The 14085-nt window shown below is 39.6% G+C and overlaps 1 protein-coding gene across 1 annotated transcript in view; it reads right to left on the bottom strand.

Annotated features, from left to right (window-relative positions):
- Nucleotides 1-14085, bottom strand: part of LOC105481854 (nuclear export mediator factor) — an 85025-nt gene that overhangs the window by 30063 nt on the left and 40877 nt on the right. Inside the window, exons 19-25 of the mRNA XM_011741649.3 lie at nucleotides 6802-6914; nucleotides 4008-4065; nucleotides 3443-3501; nucleotides 3227-3347; nucleotides 1493-1772; nucleotides 733-775; nucleotides 559-608 (exon numbers count right to left, since the gene is read on the bottom strand). Coding sequence (XP_011739951.2) covers nucleotides 559-608; nucleotides 733-775; nucleotides 1493-1772; nucleotides 3227-3347; nucleotides 3443-3501; nucleotides 4008-4065; nucleotides 6802-6914 — 724 coding nt within the window. The remainder of the gene's footprint in view (nucleotides 1-558; nucleotides 609-732; nucleotides 776-1492; nucleotides 1773-3226; nucleotides 3348-3442; nucleotides 3502-4007; nucleotides 4066-6801; nucleotides 6915-14085) is intronic.

Below are 14085 nucleotides of genomic sequence, written 5' to 3'. Positions count from 1 at the left end.
AAATGTTAAGTGAAGGCCGGGCATCAATGGTTCATGCCTGTAATCCCAGCACTTTGGGCAGCCACGGTGGGAGGATCACTTGAGCCCAGGAGTTCAAGACCAGCCTGGGCAACATGATGAAACCCCATCTCTACAAAAAATATAAACATTTTTGTAGTGGCATGTGCCACTACAGCTACTTGGGAGGCTGAAGCAGGAGACTGCCTGAGCCTGGGAGTTTGAGGCTGTAGTGAGCCACAACTGCACCTTAGCACTCAAGCCTGGGCAACAAAGCGAGACCCTGTCTCAAAAAAAAACAAAAACAAAAAAAAAGAAAAGAAAATGTTAAGTGAGGACTTACCCTACTAGGTCTATTTCATTGATTACAGTGACAGATTAGGGCCCTTAAACAGAAAAATGTATTAGAGCTTAATATTAACAACGAAAAATTTCTGCTAAATCTTGGTCAATTTAATGAAGGAAGTCTTTAAACAGCTAAGTAATCTGTGGTAGCTGAGCTATCAATTAAAAAAAAAAAGAAAATCATGCTTTTTAGTTAGATAACACAGATGTGTTTACCTTCTTTCCTTGGCTGACAAATGTCTCCGGCTCTGTGATTTACTGTCACTCTATTAAAACAAAAAAACAGGCAAATGCAAACATCACTATTATTAATTTTTTTGAAAAGTATTAAAAAGTAGAAAATGATTCCTTGAGAATAGGATGTTCTTCATAAAACTGAAAATAGCTTACAGAATTAGAAGATTCCTCTTTTGAAGCCAATTTCTGGAGGGACCTATGAAAATAAACAGAACGGAGTCTCTACCAGCCTGTAAAAGACACTCATTTACAAAGCCCCCAGATGTTCCCACACCATACTCTTAAGTACTGGCAATCCAACAGATTTTCACATTTGGTAAAGTGAGAAAAACATACAACCAAATTGCTCCTCTCTCCACACTTCCATATACATTTTAAAATAGGTGACGTGTACTGAAAACTTACTGTGTGTCAGGCACTGCCAGGTGGTATACATGCATAAATCCCCATGAAAGGGATACCATTCTGTTTCACCAAGAAGGAAACTGAAGCTTAAGCACAAAGTAACTTTACCAAGGACACACCCTAAGACCCAACACTGGTCTGTCTGACTCCTAGACTGTTCTGAATTACATCGTTAATTGTGCATTTATAACTGTGGACTATTTACCTGATGATCTGTAAAACATTATGTAAACTAAAACACATTTCTTTGATGGAACTGCCTTTGTTATGTTTTTAGCATTTATAACCATTTAGTTGTTTCTCTTTGGATCTAGTTTGGCCACTCTAAATGCACTGTATTTTTCTACCCTGGTCCTGGGAATTCCTTTGCAGAGAGACCCAATCAAATGGTGAAAACAATGGAGGGTAAAAGTACTGATGTCAATCTTGGTATTTTCTTGGTAAGGATTACACCTCATCATCATTCTCGGCTTACACAATAATATGTAAAATTTTATTTTTTAATTACCTTTGGGGTTGAAGGTGGGACAAGTCAATGGTAGTATCAGGATAATTTAATGTCTCTTCCCCTTCATCCTTCATTTCACCAACAGGATCCTGATCTTTTCTAACCTCTTCATATTCTCCTTCATCTTCAGAGCTTTCTTCCTGAATGAGCTCCTCATTCAGTTCATCTCTACCACTCTGAACAGTGATATCCTCTTGGTTAACCTGAGTCAAGAGTTCTACTTCTACAGGAGGAGTTTCATGTTCCTCTTTATCCTCATCACTGCTAGTGTCACCTCCATCTGTAGAATTACCATAAGGAAAGTCAGTGTGGGACTACCAACCATGCCAGGTCATTTCCTGAAAACGTCATAAAAATATTCCACTGACTGTTTCTCCCATATTTCTCCAAAAAATCACCAGAAAAATGCCTGATCGTTCCCAAAGGGTACTCTTAGACAAAAGAATAACCTGTATCATGAATAGGTTGAACTAAATGATCTCCAAGATCCTTTACCACAATAAATTTCTTGGACATTGCTACCCTTTCAACATACAAAACCACAACTTTGCCTTAGTTGAGTATTTCCAAAAAGCAAGACAGCAAAATTAGTTGTATAACTTTTGCTGCTTTTATTATAATTTGCACATAAAACTTAAATACATATTATATAACACACATAACAGGTGCTCATTCTTTTGCAAAGGAACTAATAGTAGTAATAGGGTCTACTGCCTCACCTGCAATGACATGCCACCACTCATCTGACAAGGATGGTTACAAGAATAGAAAATAATGTAAATAGGCCAGGTGCAGTGGCTCACGCCTGTAATCCCAGCACTTTGGGAGGCCGAGGTGGGTGGATCACGAGGTCAGAAGCTCAAGACCAGCCTGGCCAAGATGGTGAAACCCCGTCTACTAAAAATACAAAAATTAGCCAGGCGTGGTGGCAGGTGCCTGTAATCCCAGCTACTCAGGAGGCTGAGGCAGAAGAATTGTTTGAACCTGGGCAGCAGAGGTTGCAGTGAGCCAAGATCGCGCCACTACACTCTAGTCTGGCAACAGACTGAAACTCTCAGGGATTAAAAAAAAAAAAGAAAAGAATGTAAATAAGGCACTTTATACAGTCCCAGGGAAATGGTGAGCCTCAATCAATAGAATCTTACAGCACAACAGTAATAGTAAATGAAACAATGCAATATTACCTGTAAAAAGGAATGACCTTGGCAGAGAGAGTAACTACAAAATAGTTTAGTGGAAATATTTTCCGCAGTTCCTTTAGGTAGGCAGGTAAATTTATTCTAGCAACTATAATTACTCTCTACTTGAAACAAATATTTTGCCTCCCAGGTTCAAGCCTCCCACCTCAGCCTCTTCAGTAGCTGGGACTAGAGGCGCTGATTTTTTTGGTAGAGATGGGGTTTTGCCATGTTGCCCAGACTCGTCCTTGGGTTGTCCCAGCCCAGGAGCTGGTCTCAAACTCCTGAGCTCAAGCAATCCACCTGCCTCGGACTCCCAAAAGTGCTGGGATTACAGCATGAGCCACAACGCCCGGCCTGATAAATACTTTTAAATTCACTAGAATAAGTATATTTAGCATTTCCAAAAACAAAATTCAGTAAAACAGCAAGTACTTTGGGTTTTTTTTTTTGAAATTTAGATTATCCCAAAAGAGACATGATCTTCTAAGGATTTAGAAGCAAAACTTGGTAACAAAAAACATCACAAACTAATTTCTTAAAATCTATAAACTACCTAATTGTTCCATTTCTTCTGATATGAGTTCGCTTGTGCAACTTGCCAGTGTCTCCATGTCTTCATCCTGTACTCTGACTTTTCGTTCACCCCGATGTCTCCAAACACAAGACTCATCTACCTAAAGAAATAGTTATTTGTCAGTGACGGAGCTTTAAACAAGACTAATGAAAATCAGGAAAAAAAAAAAAAAATAACCAAGAAGCTGAAGAGTACCTTAAAAAGGAAGCTAAACCCCATCATTAGATATGAGGGAGGAAGAAAATTCTTTTTTCCTACAAAAGATAACGTACATTAATGCTTTAAAAATCAGGTTTCTCCACTTTTTGCTTACAAAACAAAAAAAAATTAGTGTCAGATGACAGGAATGATCATATCCATTTTGTCTTTTACTATGTCATGAATAACATTTCCCATTTATAGAACTGGGCAGTATGTATAGGAACAGTTATTAAGAAGAAAAAAAATACATGCTTGCTCTGATATTCTGGGTCAGTCAGACCCTGAATATTCTATTTTCAGAAATAAGTTCAGGCTATACTTTCTTAACCTTATAACTAAACTACACGAAAGTGCACTGCCCTCAAAAAATATATACATGAAGATATGACAAACACTAAACTTGTCCCACCAAGGCAAAAATTTCTTTACTTCATAGCAGACTTTATATAAGAAATCCGAGTAATTAGTTTCTGTTCTAAGAGTATCTGTAAACTGTCCTCAAACCTGTCTCCATAATCTATTGACAAGTCTAGGGATATTTTTCCTGTCAAGACATTACCTCTTATCATGAAGCTTCCTGTTGTCAAATATTCTCCAGTTGGTGCTGTTTTAGATACCTGAAGAACACAATAATACATTGTATTCTTATTTTAAAAATACTCCGGTTTTCTTTTTCCACTTGAGAAAGTAAAGTCAGAGTCAAGTAAGCCACACTGTCTCCTGAAAAGTTTGTAATTTCGTATAAATTCTCAATACTGAAGGGAAAGATAGCCCTTTCATGACAGATAAGCCTCTGGAAGTAACAAAGAAAAACAAAGAATCCACAACATCAATCATTTTCTTTCTTTTTTCTTTTGAGACGAAGTCTCACTCTGTTGCCCAAGCTGAAGTGCAGTGGCACAATCTCAGCTCACTGCAACCTCTACCTACCTCCTGGGTTCAAGCGATTCTCCTGCCTCAGCCTCCTGAGTAGCTGGGACTACAGGCGCCCGCCACCATGCCCGGCTGATTTGTGTATTTTTAGTAGAGACGGGCTTTCACTATGTTGGCCAGGCTGGTCTTGAACTCCTAACCTCGTGATCCACCTGCCTCAGCTTCCCAAAGTGCTGGGATTACAGGCGTGAGCCACCATGCCCGGCAATAATTTTCAAATGCCATGGACGACAGCAGAACTGGTCCACTCATCTCTTCCAGCATGAGATGTAATGAGAAAACTAATGCTAGGTCAATGAGCTTATCATAAAGCTATGTTTATTAAAATAAAGCTCTATTTATTAAATAAAATCCTTGTCTAAGATACTGTTTTTGATAATAAAGTTTTTTTTTCTCTTTTTTTTGAGACGGAGTCTCGCACTGTCACCCAGGCTGGAGTGCAGTGGCCCAATCTTGGCTCACTGCAATCTCAGCCTCCCAGGTTCCAGCGATTCTCCTGCCTCAGCCTCCCAAGTAGCTGGGACTACAGGCACGCACCACCACGCCCGGCTAATTTTTGTATTTTTTTAGTAGAGGTGGGGTTTCACCATACTGGCCAGGCTGGCCTCGAACTCCTGACTTTATGATCTGCCCACCTTGGCCTCCCAAAGTGCTGGGATTACAGGCATGAGGCAAAAGTAACTTTTCACTATATGAAATAAAGATTATAGGAAAATTTTTAAAAATATATCCTATTTCGGCAAACAGAAAGTGAGTAAACTTATCCCATAATTTAAAAAAATTTTGGGGCCAGGCGTGGTAGCTCACGCCTGTAATCCCAGCACTCTGGGAAGCCAAGGCAGGTGGATCATGAGGTCAGGAGTTCAAGACCAGCCTGGCTAAGACAGTGAAACCCTGTCCCTATTAAAAACACAAAAATTAGCCAGGCATGGTGGCAAGTACCTATAATCCCAGTTACTCAGGAGGCTGAGGCAGAGAACTGCTTGAACCCAGGAGGCGGAGGTTGCAGTGAGCCGAGATCATGCCACTGCATTCTAGCCTGGGTGACAGAGCAACACTCCATCTCAAAAATATATATATAAATAAATAAATAATTATAAATCTTTGAAACTCCCAAATCTTCAGAGTATCTTTATTAGTCATAGTTATTAAAATAGCAAGGGGCCAAGTGTGCTAGCTCACACCTGTAATCCCAGCACTTCGGGAGGCGGAAGGAGTTCACTTGAGGCCAGGAGTTTGAGACCTGGCCTGGCCAACATGGCCAAACCCCATCTCTACAAAAACAGAAAAAGTAGCCAGGTGTGGTGGCACACTCCTGTAGTCCCAGCTACTCAGGAGGCAGAGGCAGGAGAATCGCTTGAACTCATGAGACGGAGGCTGCAGTGAGCTGAAATTGCACCACTGCACTCGAGCCTGGGCAACAGAGCAAGACTCCATCTCAAAACAAACAAAACAAACACAAAAAACCAGCAAGGGATTAAAAACACACTAAATTTCATTCTAAAAAATTTCTTAATAAAAGAATTAAAATCACTTTTATAACAGCACTGAGGTAGCAATTTATAATCCCCCTATAATGACAATATCACAGCACAGCATATAATAAATATAAAAAGATACAAAAATGAAACTAAATCTAAGGGAGTATAACGAAACTGAACTCTTTTTATCCTACTGTACAGCTTTATGAACTTATAAAAGTACATCATCATCAATTATAATTCTCAAAAGTATGATAAGAAATCAATAGCAATGTGAGGTCAAATATGGAATGAAGTATCACCAAACTAAACAGCACTGGCCAGGCACCATGGCTTACACCTGTAATCCCAGCACTTTGGGAGGCTGAGGCAAGAGGATCACTTGAGGTCAGGAATTCGAGACCAGCCTGGCCAACATGGTGAAACCCCATCTCTACAAAGAAAAAAAAAAATGCAAAAAAAAAAAACCCAACAACATCATTAACCACCAAGAAGGGCAATTACTAAAAACAAATGAGGATATGCCTACTTTTCTGGAAGGGCCCAAGAGAATTCAGAATATTCCAACAAAGATGAACAGGAGAAAGGCCTTTTAGGTCAGTATGCCAATAATAATCAATAATAACTGGAATACTCTTTATCCTGTATAACTGTATGGATCACTCTCTCTTCATTTACCTCTTTGCTCAAATCCTACCTTCCTAGAAAGGTTTCCCCAATACTTCATCCAAAATGGTATCCCCTATCACTCTCTATCCCCTTTCATACTTTAAAAAATACATATTTTATGGCACTTATTACCTGACATTATGTACATATTTTCCTCTACCAAAAAAATGTTAGCTCTATTAGAGCCTTGTCTGCTTTATTTACTTCTATACTCTCAAAATTTGACACACAGTAGCTCTTAATAAGAAAAAGGACAAGAGCCCTTATTACCTGATGATGGTACACCCACCAAGCACTAGTGATAACTCGTGCATCCCAAGCAGCACTGTAGCAAAGTGCCATTGTGCCAGCTTCAGTCAAGGTCCGTGGGGGGATGGGTTCTCCTGGAATAACAATGCATAATGTTTCAATGCCAAAGTATGGACTTTCTCCAGAGAAAGATGAAAATTACATGCTGCATGACAGGGTCAATCATATTTTTTTTTTTTTTTTTTTTTTGAGACAGAGTCTTGCTCTGTCACTCAGGCTGGAGTGCAGTGGCACAATCTCAGCTCACTGCAACCTCCACCTCCTGGGTTCAAGCAATTCTCTGCCTCAGCCTACTGAGTAGCTGCAATTACAGGCGCCCGCCACCATTCCCCACTAAATGTTTGTATCTTTAGTAGAGACGGGGTTTCACCATCTTGGCCAGGCTGGTCTTGAACTCCTGACCTCATGATCCACCCACCTCAGCCTTCCAGAATGCTGGGATTACAGGCATAAGCCACCGCATCCGGCCAGTCAATCATATATCTTAAATACTAATACATTTTTACTTCATCATTATAAAAAGTTACTAAAAATATATTTTTAATATTGCTATTTAAAGAGCAAGCTTTTAAATGACCTATGTAAATAAAACATGTCAGAGAAGAAATATCCTCTCACATCAATAATTCTAACTTCACTCCAGAAAAGATAATTTAGAGAAATCCATTTAAAGTTTGAAGACTTCCAAAATTAAAATAGATTGGCGGAATCATGAACATGAAGAGCATACATGAATAATATGTCCCTTATGGTTAGATTTCAAATATTTTTAAATTGGGGTATAATTCACCTGCCATAAAATTCACCCCTTTAAAGTGCACAATTCAATGGCTTTTTGTATATTCATAATGCTGTGTGACCATGACCATCAACACTATTTAATTCCAGAACATTTTCATCATCCCAGAAAAGAAACCCTATATTCACTAGCAGCCACTCCCCATTTTCTCCTCTGTACCCAGTCCCTGGCAATTACTAATCTATTTTCTGTCTCTACGGTTTTGCCTAATTTGGATGTTTTATACAAATGTAATCATACATAGCATTTTAGGTTTGGCTTCTTTCACTTAGCTTAATGTTTTTCAAGGTCATTCCATGTTAAAAGCACATATAAGTACTTCTGTTCTTTGTAAGCCTGAATAATATTCCATTATATGGATATACCACATTTTGTTTATTCATTAATTGAATGACATATGAATTGTTTCCATTTCTTGGCTATTATAAATAATGCTGCTATCAGTATCTGCAAACAAGTTTTGTATGGACACATACCTTTGCTTATCTTGGGTATATACCTAAGAGAGGAATTGCAGGGTCAATTATGTTTTACATTTTTTGCAACTGCCAAACCATTTCCCATAGCAGTATTCTATTTTCTCCACCATCATCACCAACACGTGTTACTATTTTCTCCAGCATCATCACCAACACGTGTTAGTGGGTATAAAGTGGTATCTTGTGTTTTTTTGAGACGGAGTCGTGCTCTTTTCGCCCTGGCTGGAGTGCACTGGCGTGATCTCAGCTCACTGCAACCTCCGCCACCTGGGTTCAAGTGATTCTCCTGCCTCAGCCTCCTGAGTAGCTGGGATTACAGGCGTGTGCCACTACACCCGGCTAATTTTTTTATATATATATATAAATTTATATATATATATATATATATATTTTTTTTTTTTTTTTTTTTTAACTAGAGATGGGTTTCACTATACTGGCCAGGCTGGTCTCAAACTCCTGACCTCAATGATCTACCTGCCTCTGCCTCCCAAAGTGCTGGGATTACATGCATGAGCCACAGCGCCTGACTGGTATCTTGTGATTTTGATTTAAATTTTCCTAATGACTGATGATACTGAGAATTGTTCCATGTGATTGTTGGCCACTCACATATCTTTGCAGAAATATCCATACAAATCTCTTGCTCATTTTTCAGCTGGGTTACTTCCCTTTCTATTGTTGAAACTTAAGAATTATTTGGATACTAGTCTCATCAGATAAATGATTTGCAAATATGTTCTCTTATTCTGTGGGTTGTCGTTTAACTTTCTTGATAATGTTCTTTGGATTAAGGTTTTATTTATTTATTGTATTTTTTGAGACAGAATTTCGCTCATTGCCCAGGCTGGAATGCAATGATGCCATCTCAGCTCACTGCAATCTCCGCCTCCTGGGTTCAAGCGATTCTCCTGCCTCAGCCTCCCAAGTAGCTTGGATTACAGATGCCTGCCACCATGCCAGGCTAATTTTTCATATTTTTTAGTTGAGACAGGGTTTCACCATGTTGGCCAGGCTGGTCTTGAACTCTTGACCTCAGGTGATCCACCTGCCTCGGCCTTCCAAAGTGCTGGGATTACAGGCGTGAGCCACCGTGTCCAGGCTGAATTAAGGTTTTTAATTTCATGTCTAACTTATCTGTTTTTTGTTTGATTACTTATGATTCTGGTATCATATCTAAGAAATTACTGCATGATACAAGATCATGAAAATTTATGCCTTGTTTTCTTCTAGCAGCTTTATACTTCTGGCTTTTAAATTTAGGTCTTGGATGCATTTTAAGTTGATTTTTATAAATAGTGTGATGAACAGGTCTATCCTCAATCTTTTGCATGTCGATATCTAGTAGTCCACACTACCGTTAAAAAGCTAAGCCACAGACTGGCAGAAAATATTTGCAAAAGACATAGCAGATGAAAGACTGTTATCTAAAATATACAAAAAACTCTTAGAACTCAACAGTAAAAACACAAACAGCCCAATTAAAAACTAGGCCACTTTTAACAGACACTACATCAAAGATATACATATGGATATCTAATAAGTCATTAAGGAAATGCAAATTACAACAACACTGAAATACACTATGCATCAATGATAACGGCCAAAATCCAAAACACTGACAACACTAAATTCTGGTGGCAGTGGAACAACAGGAACTCCCATTGCTGGTGGTGATGTAAAAGGATACAGCCACTTTAGAAGAGAGTCTGGTGGTTTCTTACAAAACTAAAAATATGGCTGGGTGCAGTGGCTCATGCGTGTAATCCCAGCATTTTGGGAGGCCGAGACAGGTGGATCACAAGGTAAGGAGATCGAGAGCATCCTGGCTAACACAGTGAAACCCTGTCTCTACTAAAAATACAAAAAATTAGCCAGCCTGGTGGCGGGCGCCTGTAGTCCCCAGCTACTCAGAAGGCTGAAGTAGGAGAATGGCATGAACCCAGGAGGCAGAGCTTGCAGTGAGCTGAGATCACACCACTGCACTCCAGCCTGGGCGACAGAGTGAGACCCCGTCTCAAAAAAAAAACTAAAAATACTCTTACCATGTGATTGAACAATCTTGATGTTCGGTATTTATCAAAATGAACTGAAAACTTATATCCATACAAAAACCTACGCAGATGTTTACAGTAGCTTTATTCATATTGCCAAAACTTGGAAGCAACCAAATTCAGTAGATTAATGGATAAACTGTGGTTCATCCAGACAACTGAATATTACTCAGGGATAAAAAGAAATGAGCTATCAAGCCATGAAGAGACATGGAGGAAAGGTAAAAGCATACTACTAAGTGAAGAAGCCAGCCTTTAAAGATCAGTGGTTGTCAGGGGTTAGGGGAAGGGAGGGATGAACAGGCAAGGCACAGAGGATTTTTTTTTAGCACAGCAAACTAAATCTGTATGATACTATAATGGCAGATACATGTTTTATACATTTGTCCAAACTTGAAGACTACACATCATCAAGAGTGAACCCTGGCTGGGCTTGGTGACTCATGCCTGTAATCCCAGCACTTTGGGAGGCCGAGGTGGGCAGATCACTTGAGGTCAGGAGTTCGAGACCAGTCTGGCCAACACAATAAAACCCTGTTTCTTTTAAAAATACAAAAACTAGCCAGGTGTGGTGGCGTGTGCCTGTAATTGCAGATACTTTGGAGGCTGAGGCAGGAGAATCGCTTGAACCAGGGAGGCAAGGTTGCAGTGAGCCAAGATTACGCCACTGCACTCCAGCTGGGCAACAGAGCAAGACTCCATCTCAAAAAAAAAAAAAAAAAAAAAAAAAGAGTGGATCCTAATACAAACTACCGACTCTGGGTCATAATGATGTGTCAATGTAGATTCATTAGTTGTAACAAATGTACCATTCTGGTGGGGGATATTGATAACAGGGGAGGTTACGCATGTATGCAGCGGGGGTATGTGGGAAATCTCTATACATTCTGCTCAATTTTGTTGTGAACCTAAAACTGGTCGAAAAAATTGTCTATTTAAAAAAAGAGGCCAGAGGCTGGACGCAGTTGTTCACGCCTGTAATCCCAGCACTTTGGGAGGCCAAGGCAGGCGGATCAGAAGGTCAAGAGATCAAGACCATCCTAGCTAACACGGTGAAACCCTGTCTCTACTAAAAATACAAAAAATTAGCCGGGCGTGGTGGCAGGCACCTGTAGTCCCAGCTACTCAGGAGGCTGAGGCAGAAGAATGGTGTGAACCTGGGAGGCAGAGCTTGCAGTGAGCAGAGATCGCACCACTGCACTCCAGCCTGGGCGACACTGCAAGACTCCATCTCAAAAAACCAAAAACAAAAAAAAAAAGAAAGAAAGAAAAAAGAAACAGGAAATTCTATCCCCATTGGTCTTGGCACCACTGCTGAAAATTAACTGATCATAAACTACAGGTTTATTTCTGGAATCTCAATTCTATACCTTGATCTATTTGTCCATCTTCATGCCAGTACCACAGTGTCCTGATTACTGTTACTCTGTAGAAAGCTTTAAAATCAGGAAATATGATTTTATTTGCTTCAAAATTTGCTCTTCATTTTCAATACTGCTTTGGCTAATCTGAGTCCCCTTGCATTACCATATGAATTTTAGAATCAGCTTCTCCATCTCTTAAAAAAAAAAAAAAAAAAAAATGCTGGGCCAGGGGCAGTGGCTCATGCCTGTAATCCCAGTACTTGAGGAGGTCAAAGTGGGTGGATTGCTTGAGCTCAGGAGCTCGAGAGCAGTCTGGGCAACATGGCAAAACTTCATCTCTACAAAAAACACAAAAATTAGTTGGGCACAGTGGCATGTGTCTACGGTCGCAACTACTCAGGAGGCTGAGATGGGAGGATCGCTTGAACCTGGAAGGTCAAGGCTGCAGGGCGCCAATCACACCACTTTATTACAGCCTGGGTGACAGGAGACCCTGTCTCAAAACAAACAAACAAAAAAAGCAGCTGCAATTTTGAGGGATTACATTGAATCCATAGATTACTGGGGAGTACTGCTATCACAACAATATTAAGACTTTCAATACAAGCACATGGGATGTCCAATTTAGCTCTTTAATTCCTTAAAGTAATTTTATAGTTTATTATCTGTAAGTGTTGTTAAGTCTTTTGGTAAATTGATTCCTAAGTATTTTATTCTTTTTAATGCTATTATAAATTGACTTGTTTTATTAATTTCCTTTTCAGATTGTTAATTGGTAGTGTATAGAAATACAACTGATTTTTGTTTATTGATCTCATATCCTGGACATTGCTGAACTTGTTTATTAGCTATGATAATTTCTGGTGGATTCTTTAGGTTTTTTAAATGTGTGAGATCATATCAACTGTAAACATAGTTTTACTTTTGCCTAATTTGAATTTTTTAATTTCTTTTTATTGCCTAATGACCTATATAGAACCATCAGTATAATGTTAAATAGAAATGGCAAGAAACAAACATATCTGTCTTATTACTGATGGGAGGAGGAAAGTACCCAATCTTTCAGCAGTATGTATGATTGTTAGCTGCGGGTTCTTCATAAGTGCTTGTTTACCAAGTTGAGGAATATCCCTTCTATTCCTAGTTTGCTAAGTGTTTTTTTTTTTTTTTTTTTTTTGAGACGGAGTCTCGCTCTGCCACCCAGGCTGGAGTGCAGTGGCCGGATCTCAGCTCACTGCAGGCTCCGCCTCCCAGGTTCACGCAATTCTCCTGCCTCAGCCTCCCCAGTAGCTGGGACTACAGGCGCCCGCCACCTCGCCCAGCTAGTTTTTTTTGTATTTTTTAGTAGAGACGGGGTTTCACCGTGTCAGCCAGGATGGTCTCGATCTCCTGACCTCGTGATCCGCCCGCCTCGGCCTCCCAAAGTGCTGGGATTACAGGCTTGAGCCACCGCGCCCGGCCGCTAAGTGTTTTTATCACATACAAATGTTGAATTTTGTCAAATGGTTTTTCTTCATAAGTTGAGATAATCTATGTGTTTTTTGTCCTTTATTAGTAGACTGTATTACATTAATTTCCATATACTGAACCAACCTTTCATTCCTGAGATAAATCACACTTTGTCATGGTATATAGTCACTTTAATATGCTGCCAGATTCAGTTTGCTAATATTTTGTCAAATATTTTTGTCTATATTTATAACTGGTATTGGTCTATAGTTTTCTTGTGTTATCTTTGGTTTTTGTAATACTGGCCTTGTAGAATGAGTTAGGAAGTGTTCCCATTGATCCCATATTTTGGAAGAGTTTGTGAAGAACTGGCATTCAACCTTCCTTATAATTCACCAGTGAATCCATCTAGCCTAGGGTTTTCTTTGATGAGTATTTTTAAAATATTTTTCTTTATTATTAATCCAATCTCTGCACTTACAAGTTTATTTCAATTCTCTATTTCTTCTTGAGTCAGTTTTAGTATTTATATCTTTGTAGGAATTTGTCCATTTCATCTAGGTTACATAATCTGCTGGCATATAATTGTTCATGGTATTGCCTTATAATCTTTTCAATATCTGTAAAGTCAGTAGTAATGTACCCTATTTCATTCCTGATTTTAGGAATTTGAGTCCTCTATTTTCTTGGTCAGTCTAGCCAAGGGTTTATCAATTTTGTTTATCTTTTCTTTTTTTTTTTTTTTTTTTTTTTTGAGACGGAGTCTGGCTCTGTCACCCTGGCTGGAGTGCAGTGGCGCGATCTCGGCTCACTGCAAGCTCCGCCTTCCGGGTTTACGCCATTCTCCTGCCTCAGCCTCCCGAGTAGCCGGGACTACAGGCGCCCGCCACCTCGCCAGGCTAGTTTTTTGTATTTTTTTTAGTAGAGACGGGGTTTCACCGTGTTAGCCAGGATGGTCTCGATCTCCTGACCTCGTGATCCGCCCGTCTCGGCCTCCCAAAGTGCTAGGATTACAGGCTTGAGCCACCGCGCCCGGCCTTGTTTATCTTTTCAAAGAACAAACTTGGGTTTTGTTAATTTTCTCTATTTTTTTCCTATTCTCT

The sequence above is a fragment of the Macaca nemestrina genome, chromosome 7 (genome assembly GCF_043159975.1).
Source record: "Macaca nemestrina isolate mMacNem1 chromosome 7, mMacNem.hap1, whole genome shotgun sequence".
NCBI classification, from domain to species: domain Eukaryota; kingdom Metazoa; phylum Chordata; class Mammalia; order Primates; family Cercopithecidae; genus Macaca; species Macaca nemestrina.
The sequence above is the reverse complement of the archived record's forward strand: the minus strand, read 5'-3'. Positions and strand labels throughout refer to the sequence as shown.